Source organism: Brachycentrus maculatus, unplaced genomic scaffold (assembly GCF_059751285.1).
Source record: "Brachycentrus maculatus isolate JH-2025_06_01 unplaced genomic scaffold, ASM5975128v1 h1tg000065l, whole genome shotgun sequence".
Taxonomy (NCBI): Eukaryota; Metazoa; Arthropoda; class Insecta; order Trichoptera; family Brachycentridae; genus Brachycentrus; species Brachycentrus maculatus.
In genome coordinates, this window is record NW_028280819.1 from 774450 (window position 1) to 793175 (window position 18726).

The 18726-nt window shown below is 37.7% G+C and overlaps 1 protein-coding gene across 2 annotated transcripts; it reads left to right on the forward strand.

The window, feature by feature from the left end:
• Positions 1-4297: 4297 nt before the first annotated feature.
• On the forward strand, positions 4298-15958 carry LOC148311391 (receptor protein serine/threonine kinase put-like). 2 transcript variants are annotated; one of them, XM_088256662.1, is made up of 7 exons: positions 4314-4569; positions 4653-4881; positions 6597-7423; positions 8156-8416; positions 9109-9230; positions 10635-10779; positions 12403-15958. In XM_088256662.1, exons 2-7 carry the CDS (start codon positions 4824-4826, stop codon positions 12556-12558), a joined length of 1569 nt encoding a protein of 522 aa, XP_088112788.1. In that variant the 5' UTR covers positions 4314-4569; positions 4653-4823; the 3' UTR covers positions 12559-15958. The 2 variants fall into 2 exon arrangements, with proteins under 2 accessions (XP_088112787.1, XP_088112788.1); XM_088256661.1 differs by having other exon boundaries at positions 4298-4881.
• The last annotated feature ends 2768 nt before the right edge of the window (positions 15959-18726 follow it).

The window sequence follows — 18726 nt, forward strand, 5'->3', positions numbered from 1 at the left end:
ATTTTACATTCTTTAAACAAATCGGGCGTGGAAAGACGCCCTCTACGGTTACCTCTACGGCGGTCGGCCGTGTTTGAGTCTGTGTTGCGTTGTATCCTCTTAAAGGACAATCCACCTCAAGGTTTCGAGTAAATGATAAAATAAAAAAATCCTCTTAGATAATTACCACATCCGAACTACAGAAGAATGTTAAATAAACCATCGGTCTACATGCCAAAGTCATTAGATAAAAAATTGAGAAGTAGAGTTGAAGTTATCTATTTTAACTAACCAACTAACTATCCATTACACCGCTTCTCTGCAAGGGTAGGCAGAGAGAATAGAACGCCACACCAATCTGTATTTGCAAACGATCTTCGCTTCTTCCGCACTCATGCATCTCCTTATACATACTCGTCGATTATTCCGACTCCTGACTAATTTGATGTATTTCCATACGAAAGTCAACGTAGAGTAGGTAGAATGTATTAAGTAATAGAAGCAGAGGAAGACCGAGGAAAACTTGGCATGATCGAGTATTTCAAATACTTGAAAGCGGCCGGGTCAGGAGTCGAAATAATCGGCGGGTTTGTATGAGAAAATTCATGAATGTGGAAGAGGCGAAGAATGTTTGTAAAGGCAGAGTGATATGGCGTTATTTTCTCTCTGCCCACCCCTGCGGAGAAGCGGCGTGTTGGTTAGTTGTTTTTTAAGAAAATTTTCTGATCTGGATTCAACCCTGGATAATACTCCAATCGAGCAAACTAAATTGATATTAAGAAAGATGGATGAAAATTTCCATTTTTTCTTGTGGCGTCAGATATTTCAGACAATTCCATTAAAAAATATGAAAAAGTGATCAGAATAAATTGAATAGCGTCTTAGAAAAGTGGGGTAGGTTTAATTATTCCACAAGGGATGATTATTATTATGATATTTTTATGAAGATGGTGTCATTACTTAAAAAAGAAACAGGGCTAATGGGGTCAGTGCACTATCAACAAAGGATTGTCAATGCATTTTCGTGATTGATAGTTAATTGAAGCCTGAACGTGAAACGACAATGCGACTCGTCATATTTTGAATGAGGGTAATTATTTTGTTTGAGAATCATTTTCCGTCAACGATAAATTGAAAACCACTTATTCACTTAAACCAGCCTATGACTGTCGTCAGCCCCGTAAATGCCCAGACTTCCATATTCTTCTTCATCTTTGATGAGATGTCAAAAAATTATATAAATTGAAAACATATATTTTAATTAATGGCTTGACTCTGGCCAATGTCTGTACATGAAGGATTCTTCAGTTCTTTGGACATGTTGCGCGTGGCAATGAGGATAGTCTGGAATGACTGGTTGTGATCGGTAGCTTGAGCTTGGAGGGGAAGAGAGGGAGAGGAAGATCCCCACACGATGGACCGATCAAGATAAGACAGCAGCAGGCACCTCGGTGGTTGGAGCGCTACGTGCAGCGCAGTCAAGGGATAACTGGAGAAGACTCATTGATTCGACAAAGGACAACCCTCAGTAATGAGGACGGAGAAGAAGAAGGTTATTATATTTTGAAATTATTTTCATAAATTTGTTTTACTATTATTTCTTCCGCCTCCGTAGTGTAATCGTCAGCACGCTTGACTACCTGATACCTGACTACCTGACAACGCATAAGGGCTGATCACTTTTCCTTTGAGTGTTAACGATCGAGTTAACGCTGCGTTTATATAATGCAGTGTTCTATGCACCATTGGGGTGCAGATAAGGGTTTGATGATGTCATCATCATTTATTATTTCTTCACTCATTTTATTCATATGCTGAATTATTACACATTCTAGAAAACGCATTAAAATGATGTTAATTTGGCAATATTTTAATTGTGTCCAAATCTTTTTTCGAGCTGGATTTGATCTACTTATTATAGCTATTTATGTTATATGTTCATTAAGTGTCGTAAAAAAATTCCTCAATCAAACCCTAATCTGCACCCGATGGTGCATAGGGCACTGCATCACATAAACGCAGTGTTATCTTGATCGTTAACACATGAAGGAAAGGTGATCAGCCCTCCGCTTCAGGCACCAGTCCAGGGTAATATTGAATAAATATTACGGTGAAAAAATCACTTATTTTTATTTGCCCCCCCCCCCCCCTGGGAATTGAACCCGGGACCTCCAGCACGGTAGCTAAACGCGCTAACCATTACACCACGGAGGCGGACAAAATAAATGTAGGATTAATTTAATGATAGTATTGTTCGGTTATTGTTGAGAGTTGAGCGAGATGCCGTGGTACCGGCCAGGCTAGACGGTCCGCCGATATACAGCGCGCTGCAGACGGGAGACTGGAGGCGTCTGGCGGCCGCCGGGCCGTGCGCCAGTGCGTCCGGCGCCGCGACGCGCCACGACGCCCGAACCTCCCGGCGCTGGCTGCTCTCCTAGTACCCAATACCTACCCACCTAGCGCGTATACTGCTCATAATTCCACTTTTATTATATTGATTGGAATCACTTTTGTCATAAATGCCAAGCATTTATTTTTTAAACTTATAAAATAAAACTAGAGCTTTATTTTTATTTAACCACTTTCTTATTGGTTTTCTCCGGCCGGTTTCGATAAGAAACTTGTTTTCGATAAATCATGGATTAACATATAATTTATGTAACACCTTTCAAATGCTCTCTGATAAAAGCCAGATGTTTCTTTATTTTTATTGATACCTTTGTTTAATCGATTTCGATAAGAACCTTGTCATCGTCAGGGATAAACATGTACTTTATGTAACGCCTTTAAACACCTTTCAATTCTCTCTGAACGAAGCCAGATTTTTCGACCCTTTATCATTCTTCCTTTTGATTCTCCACAAAGCTCCTTCACTCTTCGTCTTCTTCTCTTCCCTTCTATTTCCCTTCTATTACGGTAGTAATAATGTCATGTCTTCTGTTTGTTTTTTTTCTAATGTATATTTTTTATTATTTCAATATTTTAAAAACCTTTTGGTTTTTCACTCTTTCCGTCCAGTCGATTCTATCCATCCTTCTCTAACGCCGCAACTCTAATGCTTCTAATCTCTTTCTATCGTTGTCTAAACTTTGCTAATATATACGCGCATTCACAATTTAACCCTGTAACGAAATGTCTACAAAGAAAAATATTAGCCCGTTCCCCACCCCCCGCATCCTACTATTTAAATCATCGTATTATCTAGTAAATTACCAGCGCTCTAGATACATGTATCTAAAACCTCAAAGTGAACGCAGCCGCCTTCGTCAAATATGATAATTTATATCTGTACCTACTTTCCTATGCAATATTTTATGGTATGCCTCTGATGTTGCTTTTCTATTGATCGGTTAAATTTTATGCATGAAAAGACCTTTATTTCATTTGAATTTGAACTAACTTTCAAAATGTAAGGTTATGATTTTCTAAATCATATAAAAGTACGTTTCACGCTAATAGTTATGACACTGCTGTGATAATGACATGTTTTTCGACTTATGAGGAGCTGAAGAGTTTTTTCGGAAAATATACTAGAATGGCGAAGGAGATGTCATCTTTTGCTGCAGACCAATCCGCAGGATTGAGACCAGAGAGAGAGAGATTCGGTTAAAAAAATATTCTCTCAATTCTATCGATCATTGACAGGATCTATACATTATGTGAAGAATTACAACTCTACAGTCATTGTCTTCAGCTGACTATAAAATGATGGGAGAAGGTTGCGCTTGAAAGAATTGCGTTACTAGCAAACAAAAAATAACAGAACGTGATTCGAGAAGACAAGGAATGGAAGGTAATTCTAGACATGGTTTGCAAATGAATTATTTTATACCCTTTCTGTTATTCGGGCAGTGAAAAGTGTTATTTCTTATAAAATCCAGTTTTTATGTCGGAATCCTTCTTGATTTTGCTTCTTACGCACTTTGAAATTTTTACATACATCGCAAAAAAAATATATTTTTTTTAGAATTTTCCCCAGTTTTCTTTGGAGCCGAAGCTTCTTCGCCTTTTTCTATAGCGTTTTTCGTCTTTCATCAATAATAAAATAATCAACCGTCCGTAGGATGAAATAGCATATGAAAGAAAATAATGGCGCTAAAACATGTTAAATTCGTAAAGTGTAGCAAATTCGATTAGTGATAAAACCAAGATAATATTTTTTGACGTTCAATATACAATTTTAAATTACCCGCTTCGTATTCTAAATAGTATCTACCTGAAGTAGGTACATAATAATACCTACGCACAATAAGGAAATCTAAGCACAAGTATCGGAATTCGGAACATATAATCTTTGTTCGGAACTAATGGCAACACTGATAGTCGCCATGTTCGTTAATCGTTCGGAGTGTTTACGCATCGCGTTTGTGTGAAATTCACTAATTATATTCTATATATCTAGCAAAAACAATCTCGTCAATAAAGAAAAACATAATTGAAATATTATTTCCTATTTATTTCAAGTTAAAAAGTGCGTGAAAAGCAATTTCCTCGATTTAGATACCCACGCAAAATAATAACAAAAATGCATTATGGAAGTATTGGACAACATGTTTTACTATTTTTGGCTATCAAAAGTGACCTAGCTTGGTAAACAGTTTCTGAAAAGTGATTTTACAATGATTTGTGTTTTCGTTGTTGGATAAAATTGATAATCTTACAAAATTTTGCAGATGAGCGATATATAAATGTGTTCCAAAGACCATAATGTGACAGCGCCGAGATGAGATCTATTTAAAGAAAATTCTTCACTTATTTATAGATATGAAGACTTGAAGATAATAAACCCAATAAAGGGGCTTTATGTGTTTATTTGTAAAATTATTAAACGAGTTCATTCGAAAATGGCAAAGTCGCAATTGTTTGCTTTTACAGCTTCGTGTGTCACATTATTCTTCATAGGTTTGTGGTTTATTTATTCATATTCTAACACCATATACGGATATTATGCAAAAAAGAGATCGATTTTTATAAGGATTACATCGTATAATTTTAGTTTCGCTTATAGTATAAACGTTAGAATCAGCTACCAACAGTGTAGCAATATTGTAGTGATTACAAAGTAGTGCATAAGCACTGCATTATCTAAAAGTAAAGACATTATATTCCAATTATTTCTTTTACCATAATGTGGGTAAGGTCTTGCCCATTGCTGCTATTATTCTTTTCCTATGTTAAAATGACAGGATATATTAAAAAATAATAATAATAAAAAATAATGAATGTATTTATTTATTATTACTGTTATATCAGACAGAATCATGAGTGTTTAGATTCACCTTTTTAAAATTATGTAGATATCTTCTAACCCTTATCTGCACTCACTGGTGCATAGGGCACTGCGTTTCACGGCATTTTGATCAATCCTGCGCTTCAGGTACCATTCAGGGGTGATATTAAATCAATATAAGAGTGGGAAATTACAAATCAAATAGTTATTTTTACCCCCCTGGAAATCGAACCCAGGACCTGTATGGAACTCAAGTGCGTTACCACTATATTACGCAGAGGCAGAGGAGGATGTAAACATTAGGAAATTTATATTTTGTATACTAACCACCCTACCATCGGGTTATTTTCAGGCATATTTCTTTAAAAAGGAGCGTAAAAATCAAAACTTTTGTTGTCACAAAATATTGTCAGGTATGAAACCGGACAAAAATTTGTCAGTGTATCCGGTACGCATTGTAAATTTTTGGAACAGATATCTTTTCTCGCGTAGGTCATACGGGTTAGCGCGGAATGGTGAAGAAAAACCGCTCGTATCACATATATTCATATGTGTATGGCAGTTAAAAGTAACTTTGTGGTATGGTAATATAACACTCTCCTTACACAAAGTGAATGATGAATGGTAAGGAGAGTGTTTTATTAGAAAATTGCAAAAAAATCTCCCCTTAAAAAAAAGGGCATGTGAATAATTTTATAAAGATGATAATGCTCAATCTGCACTGTATTTATGTCGCAATATGACAATAGAATTTGCTTATTCTGAGTACTTCAGGGCCTGTTAGATTTAATAAAAAGAAAACTGGCTGATAGCATTGAGAAGAAGAAATAATAAAATATGCCCTTAAACGTGGTTGATTTCTTTTGCAAATAATTTATTTAAATAATTCACAATGACACATATTTAAGTATCTGCAAATCTGGGATTAGGATTCCCAACTACTTTGTATCACCTTTCAATATTGTTTTAATATAACTTATTTCCTCTTCTCGGTAGTAACCCTCATGACTGAGGATTGTCACCTCTTAGCAACCTCGGGTCGGTCACTTCTCTTAGACCTGCCCTGTCCTGAGCCATCTTTTATTTTTTATTATAATAAGTCAAGGGATCTACATCCCTTGTGTTAATACGACCATATTAGGTTTATTGTGACCTCTCTCTGCGTCAAATCTCACTCTCAAGACCTAGTCTCGGTGTTAGGAGCTTCACCATTTCGGAGTCCAGTAGTGGCCATCTGAGGATGCGACGACGATCGCGTCACAATTATAGAGAGTGCGGATGGGTGTTTCACTATCCTCCGTACAAAATCTGCAGACTGGGGAATCATACAGTCCAACTTTTGGCATGTGCTTCTTATCTGTATCGCTTCTTTTGTGTGTTATTTCAGGAACCTCGTTGTCATCGGCGGCCATCGCCCAGAGCGTGGAGGTGGGGGTGTCGCGGGGCCCGGCGGGGCGCACGCAGTACTGCGAGTACTATAACGCCACCTCCTGCCCCTCCAACTCCAGCTCCTGCTACGACCGCGAGGAGTGCGAGAGCCACGACCCCGACAAGCGCAACCACTGCTTCGTGCTCTGGGCCAAGAACCGCACCACCGGCCAGACCGTGGTCAGCCTCAAGGGTTGCTTCCTTGACACCAAGGAGTGCTACGACAAGGCCGAGTGCGTGGAGGAGTCCTACCGCCCCAAGGACATGAACTTCTGCTGCTGCGAAGGCGACATGTGCAACCGCAACTTCACCTGGAGCCCCGCGCCCACCGAAGCGACCATCGTCAAAGTTGGAACCAAACCGGTAGAAGACAACTCTCTTCCTGTTATAATCTTTTGCGTCGTACTCTCGACAGTCGCCGTTTTAGCCGGAATAGCTGTTCACATACGTCGCAGGAAAATGAACCTGTTCAACGAGCTCCCGACGGTGGAGCCGTCGTGCCCCCCGTCCCCGGAAGGCTCGGACCCGAGCCGGCACCTGCCGATAGCCCTGTGCGAGGTGAGGGCGCGGGGGCGCTTCGGGGCCGTGTGGCGCGCGCTGCTCGGGAGCCGGGAGGTGGCCGTGAAGATATTCCCCGTGCAGGACAAGCAGTCGTGGCTCGCAGAGCAGGAGATCTTCAAGCTGCCGAGGATGAACCACATGGACGTGCTGCAGTTCATCGGGGTGGAGAAGCGAGGGGACAACCTGCAGGCCGAGTACTGGCTCATCACCGCCTACCACGAGAAGGTACAAATTTAAGATCAACCATAATATATAGATTTAAGTTTTGTTCTGACTTTTCTTGGTGGATTCGCATTTCATATAATAAAATAACTTTTTTCTACATAAATTTTATTTGACCAGCAACCAGGATTCGTTGTACGAAACCCAGTTATTTTTATTAAACTACCATTATAACTTTGGAACATAATTAATCATTCTTTTTAATTTGTAAAAAATGAATTTAATTGGTAATAAAGACACTTATTACTACTGGAAACAAGAAAAAAAAATGTAATTTTTTAAAGAAATCGCATTTCTTATGGCAGCGAATGTGTTAAATACCAATTAAAATATTATGAAATACATTGAAAACCTTCTATCGTTGTTATATTCTCAAATAATCATTTTCCAGGATGTGTCTTGTATTTCTTCTACCCAAATTCATATCATACAAAAGATCACATCGGTATTTGTATTTTTGTACAACAGCTTTGTATTTTTTTTATTAAATAAATACATTTATTTACATGCTTAACTTGTATTCTTTTTAAAATTTTAACCTATCAATGGTTATGCAGATTGGGAGGACGGTATCTTTACACGATCATATCTCCTTGTGCATTGACTTCTTAATCCCGCATTCATAGTTTATTTCAATAGATCCCTTTAGAAACGATAGATAGAGATTTCACTGTACATAGTTTTTGCCAAGTTTGAGTGTGTATGTTGATATGTGTGTATGCTTTGGGTATCCAGGGCTCGCTGTGCGACTACCTGAAGGCCAACACGGTGTCGTGGAGCGAGGTGCACCGCATCGCGTACAGCATGGCGCGCGGGCTCACGCACCTGCATGACGAGGTGGGCGGCAGCGCGCGCGAGAAGAAGCCCGCCATCGCGCACCGCGACTTCAAGAGCAAGAACGTGCTGCTCAAGGCCGACATGTCCGCCTGCATCGCCGACTTCGGCCTCGCGCTCGTCTTCCACCCGGGCCGCCCTTGCGGCGACACCCACGGACAGGTATGCACACCCAAACTATCAACTTGGTACTCATACCAATATTTTAGGATGTGCTCTAGAGTACAAAAAGGTTGGGAACCCCTGGATTATTAGATTCTTCTGTTTGTGTCATGTCAGGTCCCCCTAAAATTGATGAATCACATAAGAGTAACTGTCCTTGTCTTGGGCAGCTCTAAACAGCGCCTCGACGGTCCTGATCCCCGTCCAATCTTGTATATTCCGGATCCAGGAGATCTGTCTTCTGCCCACGCCAAAAAAAGCTCGTACTACTTTCCTCTTAGCACATGCCCTGCATAGGACAATTTCCGGACCTTTATATCAGTCGGCAACTGTCTCCCTGCTCTTGCTCTTTGGAGAACATTTGCGTTGCTGACTATATCGGTCCACGGAATGCATAGCATTCTACGATGATGTCTCTAATCAGTTCATGGTGATGATATTGAGGGTCCCAAATTCAACTCCGTATAGTACTATTATTAGATTTTAAACAATAAATAATAATTACGGCCGTACTTATGAAACACATATTCATGTTTCAAATTTATAAAGATATGTCCACAATGGGATTTTTTAGAATTGCAGAAGACACATTAAGGCAAATAAATAATGGCGATTTTTGGCAAATGTGGCTGGCTAAAGCAAAGCCATTAAATATGAAAAAGAAGAGTGATTTGTTGATTTTGTCTCGGCAGGTTGGGACCCGGCGCTACATGGCCCCCGAGGTGTTGGAAGGAGCCATCAACTTCACCCGCGACGCTTTCCTCCGGATAGACATGTACGCTTGTGGACTCGTTCTCTGGGAAATCGCTTCCAGGTAAACACTCATTATTCCCATTCCAATCAGTATTTGTCATTTTTAACCTCATGTCCGCCTCCGTAGTGTAATGACTGGAGCGTTTGGCCACCACGTTAGGTGGCCAAACGCTATAGGTCCCGGGTCCGATTCCCAGGAGGGTCAAAATAAATAGTGATTTTTCATTTCAATAATACACTCCTTATCGTGAATTGTTAACTTTGTGTAGTGCCACTTTTAAGCGATATCACACAAAGTGAATGATGAATGACAAGTAGAGTGTTATATTACCACACCACAAAGTTAACAGTGCTATGTTTAACTTAATGTGTAAAATATGTTTCATTTTAATGTTTCTTTAATATCACATCACCCTGAACTGGTATCTGAAGCGCAGGACTGATCACCTTGCTTTCAAACTAAACTAAACATTTAACTCTGGATGATCGCAGAAAAACAGCAGATGTTATATTGATTCGCCAAAATTGCCGTAACGTATATGCTTTAGAGTTTCCAGTTGAATCACCAGGACAATTGACACCTTAGCGCTACCCGCGAGTGGAACAAACTCTAAAAAAAGTTCCTATAATTATCGTTCATCTAAATTGGTTAACGATTTGATAATTATGTAAATATTGTTTAGTCCAGAGATGTCAAACTCAAAAGGCATCAAGGGCCGCATAAGGTATTTTGGGTACGCCGGCGGGCCACATCGAAAAATCTCATTTTCATTTTTATCTAACTTTAAGTGAATAATTTACTATCAAAGACAGTCACATGAGGTAAAGTAGATCCAACTTAATGATTTTGTAAAAGAATATCATATGTTCCCGTACAATTTTTTTTTATTTCAATGAAGAATTAAAATAAATGAAAAATATAACCGCAGGTATCCGCGGGCCGCAAAAAAAATACTCCTCGGGCCGTGAGTTTGACATGCCTGGCTTAGACTATAGCAAAGAAATTGATACATAATATTCATATTCTTTCTAACCCTTATCCGCGCCCGATGGTGCATAGGGCACTGCATCATATAAATGCAGTGTTATCTTGATCGTTAACACATGAAGAAAAGGTGATCATCCCTCCGCTTCAGGTATCAGTCCAGGGTAATATTAAATAAATATTATTTATTTGACCCCCCCTTGAGAATCGAACCCGGGACCTCCAGTACGGTAGTTGAGCGTGCTGACCAAATATTCATATAAAAATGTTAAATAATTCCTTCTTTTCTGACTTTGAAATGAGGCTGGAGCAGAAGGTAAAAATACCCTTCCCCCGTCCTCAAGAATCAATCGACCGAACGGGTAGAAATACCTTTCCGTCCTAAGTTCGTTAACATTGCATGGGTTTGAACCATTGGGTCAGCGGTAGTAGCGTTGAGCTCGGCGGCGGGTTAGTGACCTTGTCCGGTTGTGTGTTGAGGTGCTCGGCCCTGGGCAGCCTGGGGGAGTACTCGCTGCCGCTGGAGGAGGAGGTGGGCGCGCACCCGTCCCTGGAGGAGATGCAGGACGCCGTGGTGCACAGGAAGCTGCGCCCCAACATCCCGCAGTCCTGGAGGGAACACAACGTGAGTCCATCACATATTCCGCTTTACCAAACAATAGAATCATTAGACTATATCTTCTTCTTCTCTTCTCCGTCTTATTCCTCATTGCCGAGGGTTGTGACTTTTGCAGAAGCAATGACTCTTCTCCAATTATCCCTTGACTACGCTGCACGTAGCGCTCCAACCACTGAGACTATATTAGTGTTCCGCAAACTTTTTCTTTTCAAGGTACACCTACCAAATTAAGAAATTTCAGAGAGGCATTTTTACCATATTGTGGTAACATCTTTAACATTTTATGTATAAGGTAAAATGTGAGCCTATTTAACTGAGCACAGGCCATCAATATTTGGAGCAATTGTGTTGTTTTCACAAAACTAGACTTTTTTCCGCAGCACACCAGTGTGCTATATCGTGGGTATACTGGCAAAAATCGTCAACTCTAAAATCCCTGTTTGAATAATCTCTGTTATTTAAAGCTTTCAGCCTAACTAAAATACCCGCTATTAAACTTAAAGTTGAATTTACTTTTAAAACCACATATATATGACATTTCAAAATACTTATATTTTCCCAGTTTATAAAATGTTGAAAACTTTATAATCTGCACCATTAAGTCAAAATTGCATATTTTCGAGTTAACGTTTTTTGTCAGTACACCCATGATATAATTCAGTCACATTACTTCACTAATTCGCTTACTGCACTGATTACTCTTTAAGGCTGAAATCTCAAACGTTCAAATTCAGAACGCAAATGGCTGCGCTAGGGGTCAAACGTGTTTCACATGCAATTCTTATTTTAGAATATACAGGGTACCAAAAGATCCCAGTTCATACATGTATGGAAATCGTAGTACGCAGCTTGTAACTCGCCGCCAGCTGAGTTTAAAAATTTGAAAACTTAATTGTTTTTAAGAGCTGGATCACACAGAGAACTCTTGTCCAATATGTATCAAGGTTCGGAAGATTTCCTATCTGGGTCACGTATTTCGTGCAGAAAAATACTACATTCTGCAAATTATAAAGATGGGGATTATGGAAAGACGCCGAGGACCTGGCTGAAAACGAACATCGTGGCTTGGCAACATTCACGACTGGACCGGGATGAGAGGAGTGGAGGAGTCGTTCCGGATGGCGCAGGATAGTGAATCCTTTGCCATAATGATCGCCAACGTTGGGGGAACCTAACACGGCACACGAAAAAGAAGAATTCGCTCACTCCTTTCAAGAACGTCATAAATAAAAAATTTACAATTTTCAGTTGTGCATGTTTTCGGAATGCCCAGAAAATGTACTATATCCCAGCGAAAGCGGCATATTTTTAACTTAATCTTTACCCACTACAGGGCAGAAAATGTTGTTTTTGCATTTTGAAGAAAAGGTATTGTTAAATAATTTTTTTAAATAATCTAAATATTTTTCAAATGGAGAAAAAACCTTCAGGTTTTATCTAAAAAGTTCTGTTGCACAGTGAAAAGTACAATAAGTGACTTGATATTTATTTTTAATACATTGTATTATATTTTTAAACTTTAAAAACGTTCTTCTGAAAAATCAAGTTTTTTGATTTATGACGTTCTTGAAAGGAGTGAGCGAATTGTTTTCAGCTAAAAATGTTCTGATGCATTGTGGGATTCCCCAGGTGGCCCTGGCGGTGCTGTGCGACACTATGGAGGAGTGCTGGGACCACGATGCGGAGGCGCGGCTCTCGGCTTCGTGCGTCATGGAGAGGGTCCGCAGCCTGGACCAGGTGGGGCGCCGCCCGCCGCTGCTCATCGAGAACGCCCGCCCGCTATGAGGACACACGCCGACAGAGATTGGCTTCTGGGAAAGCATGCCTGACTTCTAGTACAAGAACCCACCATAAGGTTGACCGATAACATTTTCCTAGGTCTTGAAAGTGACAACACTCTGAGTGACTCGTGTATCGAATAGCCACAATAGATAGGCCAGAAAAATGTTATCGGCATTCTAACGGAAGTGGAAATCTACTAAGCCTGTTTTGATTTGTCACGCCTTGTTTTGGTTTGTCTGGGAAAGTACGCCGTGACTTCTAGTACAAGAACACACTACAAGGTTGATTGATAACATTTTCCTAGGTCCTAAAAGGGAAAATACTCCGAATGACCTGGGTATTGCATAGCCACAAAAGATAGGCCAGAAAAATGTTATCAGCATTCTAACAGAAGTGGAAATCTAAGAAGCCTTTGTCGCGTTGTCGGTAGTTTATATGCATGTTTCTCACTATATGACCGTATGACTGAGTGAGAAATATAGAGAAAAATAAACACTAATTGTTACTAGTACAAAAATCACACATCGTGATTTATTTTGATTATTTGTATATAACTAATATTACCATGCAATTAAGTCACTAAATGAAATGCGGCCTCTAATGGAAATGTGTCAAAAGATAGCGTTTAAATAGAAAATTGAGGGAATTCTACTTTTTCACTAGGTCAGTGTGCTTTCTTTTACATATCAAACGCTTAATACTAAAGTAACCTAATCAAGAAAATTATGTTGCCAAGCAATGTCAATTTTGTTGTATATAATAAATATCCATAGATGCGAGGTCAACAATTGTTAATCCAAAATGTCAAATGTTCAAGAGAGACTAGAAATTGAATAAAAAGTAAATATAAAATTTCTTCCTAGAAACTGACAGCGAAATATTTGAAAATTGCCAAATTCGTTTCACCTGAACCTTTGTTTTGGATTTACAATTATTTACCTCGTACCCACTGATCTTATGTGCAGAACACTCTGAAATACCTACCTAGCTTAAAAATGTATGTGCGTATGTGATATGACGGTAGTTGTTATTTTAATTTTAGCCAAACTTTCATGAAAAACTGACATCTTGTTTCAAAATGGCGAATTTCTTCAAATTGTTATAATATTGGTTAGCTATAATCAATTGCCTTAGTGATTGTTATCTGGATTTGTAATATAATATAGAATTCCGCTATTATTGGTAAATCTATCGGCCGACGCATTTCTGTCTGAGCCCGTGTGTTGTTTAGTGATGTTTTTAAATATAATTTTATTAAAAATGTGATTTGTATCTAAGTGTTCATTTGATATGTGAATGGTGCAGTATTTTATTTGTCGTCAGCAAGTTCTCTGGTGATATGATTTTTTTTCTATTTTTATGTCTAACAATTGAAACAGTTTTTTGTTATTAAATAATTGTTATAATACGGCTTCATCACATTGACTACCGTCTTCGTTTTTATATTGCAAAATAATTTAATTTTTTCAGTTCGTGAACCATGAACCGCTTTGAATATAAATTATGTTCCAATATTGTACGAGATATACTCACCACCCGTAGATCGATCCTGCATTTCCATATCTATGTCGTTTTCAACCGCATATTGTTATTTACTAAATGTCAACAATTTAGCAATCTATATGACTGTCAAAATTTAACAACATCAGCGACTAACTTTGCCGATTGCAATCACCATTACTCATGACTCAACCTTCTTTCAAACGAAATTTAATCTCCAATCTTTGACGTTTGACATTAGCAAGGCGTGATGACCTTTACACTGGAAAGTTTTTTGTTATGTCCATATTGGCAACCATGCATGCCGCCTCTATGGCGGCACTCCAGCGCTAAGGGTCAAGATACTACAGCAACCAATTACAAATAAATATTCTTTAAAAGTCAACAAATCGCATATATTCAAATTGACGTTTCAATAGGGACATGTGCATATAGATGCTATGGCGTTATCCACATTCTTGAGTGCGTTGTTTTTAGAATATGCTTATTTTACAATATAAACCACATAGATATAGACCTGTAATCGAGCTCTCGAGTGTTTGTCCATCTCATAGATCATTTTTTAAAAGTATGTTTAACTATTTTAAATCTTAAAAATAAGTAGTCTTCGGGATAAACGAGCGACTTAAGTCTTTTCAATTATCGACACAAATAAAATGTGCATAAAACAAGGATGAGTTTTAGACACCGTTAGTTATGTGCGGCTTATTGAGCTTGCCGATTTATTCTTTATTCAGACTGTATTTGGAGGACTCGCTCGCGTTGAATGATCACAAAACTCCGCACAAGTCTGTAGAAAGATACACATTATTTGTACAATCTATAACTCCCTTCCTCGAAAGCAGTGCCAATAATATTTCTAGTGAAACCACACATAAAATTATAAGAAGCATTTTATTAGTACACGTATGTATTATTTTACTACTAGTTTAAGGACCAAACAAATATATTTTTCACCGTTAGACAATATTCCTTGTACTCATTTACGAGCCGCAGAAATATAGTTCCCGTGAAATTATACTATATAGCAAACCTGAAGTGCAAATCCATCTCTTGTAAATACTGTGTACATAATTTATTCCTATTGATTTGTACACGGAGTCTAATATGGACAGAATATGTAGTTAGAATTAGGCTAAAAAGGTTATGAAATACGGATAATAATCTTTTAGTTGAGTAATACCTCGAAATAACGTCGCCAACTCATATTATGATCCTCTTAGATTTGTCATCTGCAAACTTATCCTTGTAAAATGTAAAAATAGTGCGGAATTCAATAATTGCTGGCACTCTCCAAGCATAGTTTCGAACCTCTTCGAAAACTGCTTGGATGCTATTTGGATGAAAAAAAAACGCAGACGGAATGTAGCGTACAAGATGTAAGCAAACTAGGTGAGGCTAACAAACTATAAACAAATTAACAGTTTCACAACATTTTGAGTGTGTCCATATACTTGTTCACAAATCTGGGTTTCTCCACTTATTTACATTATGAGCTGCACAAAAAATTATGTTTTGAGGCATTTCCCAGTATGTTAAATAATCCAAAGCTTTCCCGAGCCAGCCATAGATGGCTCTAATGAAGTCAGTGTCGTGAGATTAATTATTAAAAGTGTGGTAAGAATAAACTTCGAGGTATTACTTTAGACATTGTTTCTATTAAAAGTCTAAATTTTTCCTCATTAATGTCGTCTCATAAAAAGTTACATAGTATTTTGATTAATTATAAAAATAGAAATAAACGTTTATGAATGTGAAAATTACGGCAGGGTTGCATTAGTGCGAATATTTCATATCCGCTTCGTTATAAAGGCATATTGATGTGATCGAAAGCTGTGACATTCAAAATGAAGTCGTGTATTTTATTAAATCTCTTCTTAAAAATGTGAAAAAATATATATATCTTTATTACGAAGTGACAAGGAGAAGTGACGTCATCGGTTTTATTAACTTTTTGCGGTTAAGTGTGTGAATACTTGTCAAAAGGGATATGTTGACTGTGAGAATAATTGTCATGAGGGATATGTTGATTGTGACATATCACTGTAAAAATTGTATCAACTAAAACAAGTTTGTATTCTAATTCTTTTTTAAATATTTGACGTTTAAAATGGCAGCAGTTTTTATTTTAAAAAATTTATAAGCTTTGATACCACATGCATTGACTCAACAAAATATTTTTAAATGTTAATATGCTTCCTTATCTGGGTATTCCTCTTTATCCAGTTTCATATTAAAGTTCAGAGTAACTCCTGTAGACAGCCATCGGGCACTAAGTGGCTAAATACTATCAAAATCACACCCAATGGTGCATAGGGCACTGCATCGTATTGACATAGTGTTAGCATTAGCATTGCATGCAGGCAAGGTGGTCAGCCCTGCATTTCAGGTACCATTCCAGGTACCATTCAGGTGTTATTAAATAAATAAGAGAGAGAAAATCACTTACATTTATTTTATCCCCTCTGGGAATCGAACCCGGGACATCCAGCGCAGTAGCCAAACAGGCTAACCATTACGCTATGGAGACGGACCTTACAATACAAAGAAAAGCACAGCCTTCAAAAGGTTCTACACTTTAGTACAGAACATAATAAAATGACAATGACACGCCGCAGACAAAGATGGCTACCATGAGTAGTTGCTACTTCGGCCCACAGATGTCACGCAAAAGTGCAAGAAAGTTTTGCGTACAAACATATTTTTTGCTTATCTTGGTGTAAAAATATTTGTATACATTTGAAATAATTTAAATAATGTTTAACTTCTGCCAGTATTACTTTTATACTGTTTTTTTATTTAAATTTTCAAATAATTCAATGTTTTTAAATTAAAGATTTCTCCAACATCTATCCAAGAAAGCTTCGGAGTCTGCTATAATACATATTTATTTTTAGATTCGTCCTATCCTCGGGATTCTTATTAATATGACATGCCATTGTTGACGCTCGGTCGATTCAATACCTAGACTTAGTAATTGTGTACTATGTATAATTCTGTAAATAGTGAATATATTTTCTTTTTAATATTGCCTTTGTTTTCATCACAATTGGTTACGTTGTATTGTACATTGGTATGTGCCTAACATGTATATCTATGAAATATAAAAGATAAATCTGAATTGAGTTTACGAAGAATATGTTATGTATGTATATAACTTACATTGTGAATTAATTTAAGTGTATTTACTCGTATGTCCAAAAAAAGACTGATTTTTAATGTAAGTTTGCCAACACCTGCGCACATCTATCACTCGCTCTGCTGACAGGCTAAATTTTAAGAACAATTATTATATTTTTTTAATTTTTAAAGGAATAACCCCCTTCCAATTCAAGATTCTAATAATATAGCAGACAAACGCTACACACTTGAATGGTTTGAAGTTTTTTTTAAATATGTTTTCTTTTAAATGCAATAAAAAAGCAGAAAATAGCTTTCTTTTGGCCAACTATACATAGTAAATTTGGCTTTTCAATTGTTTTTAAATTGACTTCAAACCGTAATTTAAACACCATAGGTAAATATTTAAAGATATCCTGCATTCCTCTTATTTTGGTCTTTATCTTCATGCAAGTAATGCATAGGGCACGACATCGGATTGACGCAGTATTAACACAAACGTTAATCAGTCCTGCCCTCCAAATTTTTGGATCCAGGAATGGAATATATTTGACGGGATACAGATAATGTAAGTCAGGAGCTCAGGGTAAAGGGTAATACTGTCATGTGTGAAAGGAAATGGGGGAGGAATAGTAGATAGGAATAGAATAACAGCAGGAATGGCTGGGGCAATCGGGGTTGCATACACATAGAAATTTTGTGTGCGCCATGTGTCATTTTCACATATCCAAAGGAAAAAAGTTGCGGTTTATTCTTATCAGGATGTCTGGATGATTATAAAATATTTTACTGTTGCGGAAATAACAACATCTATTAATACACATTGTAATAACACATTGTTTGCGAGAAATGCTTAAAAGCGTCCTTTACATACAGTTAGTAGAGAGCGGGAGACGCTTAAAAACATTAACTTAGAACTATTTGCTTACTTTTGGCATAGCCTGAGAGATCCCAAAAAAGATTGTAAATATTGGAATTGGGTTTGCGGCTACTTTTGATAGAGGGTCGGGTGGCACACTGTCTGAGTATAATCAGGGTCGAGGTTGATGAAAAAACTGTCCAACAACAATGTGTTAAATAAAGATCTTGTTTTTGTGATATCCATATACAAATGTTCTCTCATGAACCTACAGCTAATTGTGTAAAATTGGATTTTGTTTTAGAATTGGTTACTAGCACTGGTAGTATGTAGACACATTCTACTTTTTATTACTAGTAAAACCTATTCAATTTCAGATTTTAATAGTGATGTCATTCTATCAAAAGCAAGTAGCGGTGAATGTGTTATAAATATACAAGGCCACACTATCTATTTGCAAAATTTTCTATTTTTTGTTCCTGATTTTCTCTGATCAAGACTGTGGTATGTACAATACATTTGTTTAAAACACTATCAAATTTATTTTGTATGTTAAACGCATTGTTAACTTTGTGGTATGGTAATATAACATTTTCCTTATTCATCATTCACTTTTTAAAGTGGTATTACACAATCGAACCCGGGACCTCCAGAACGGTAGCCGAGCGTGCTGACCATTACACTACGGAGGC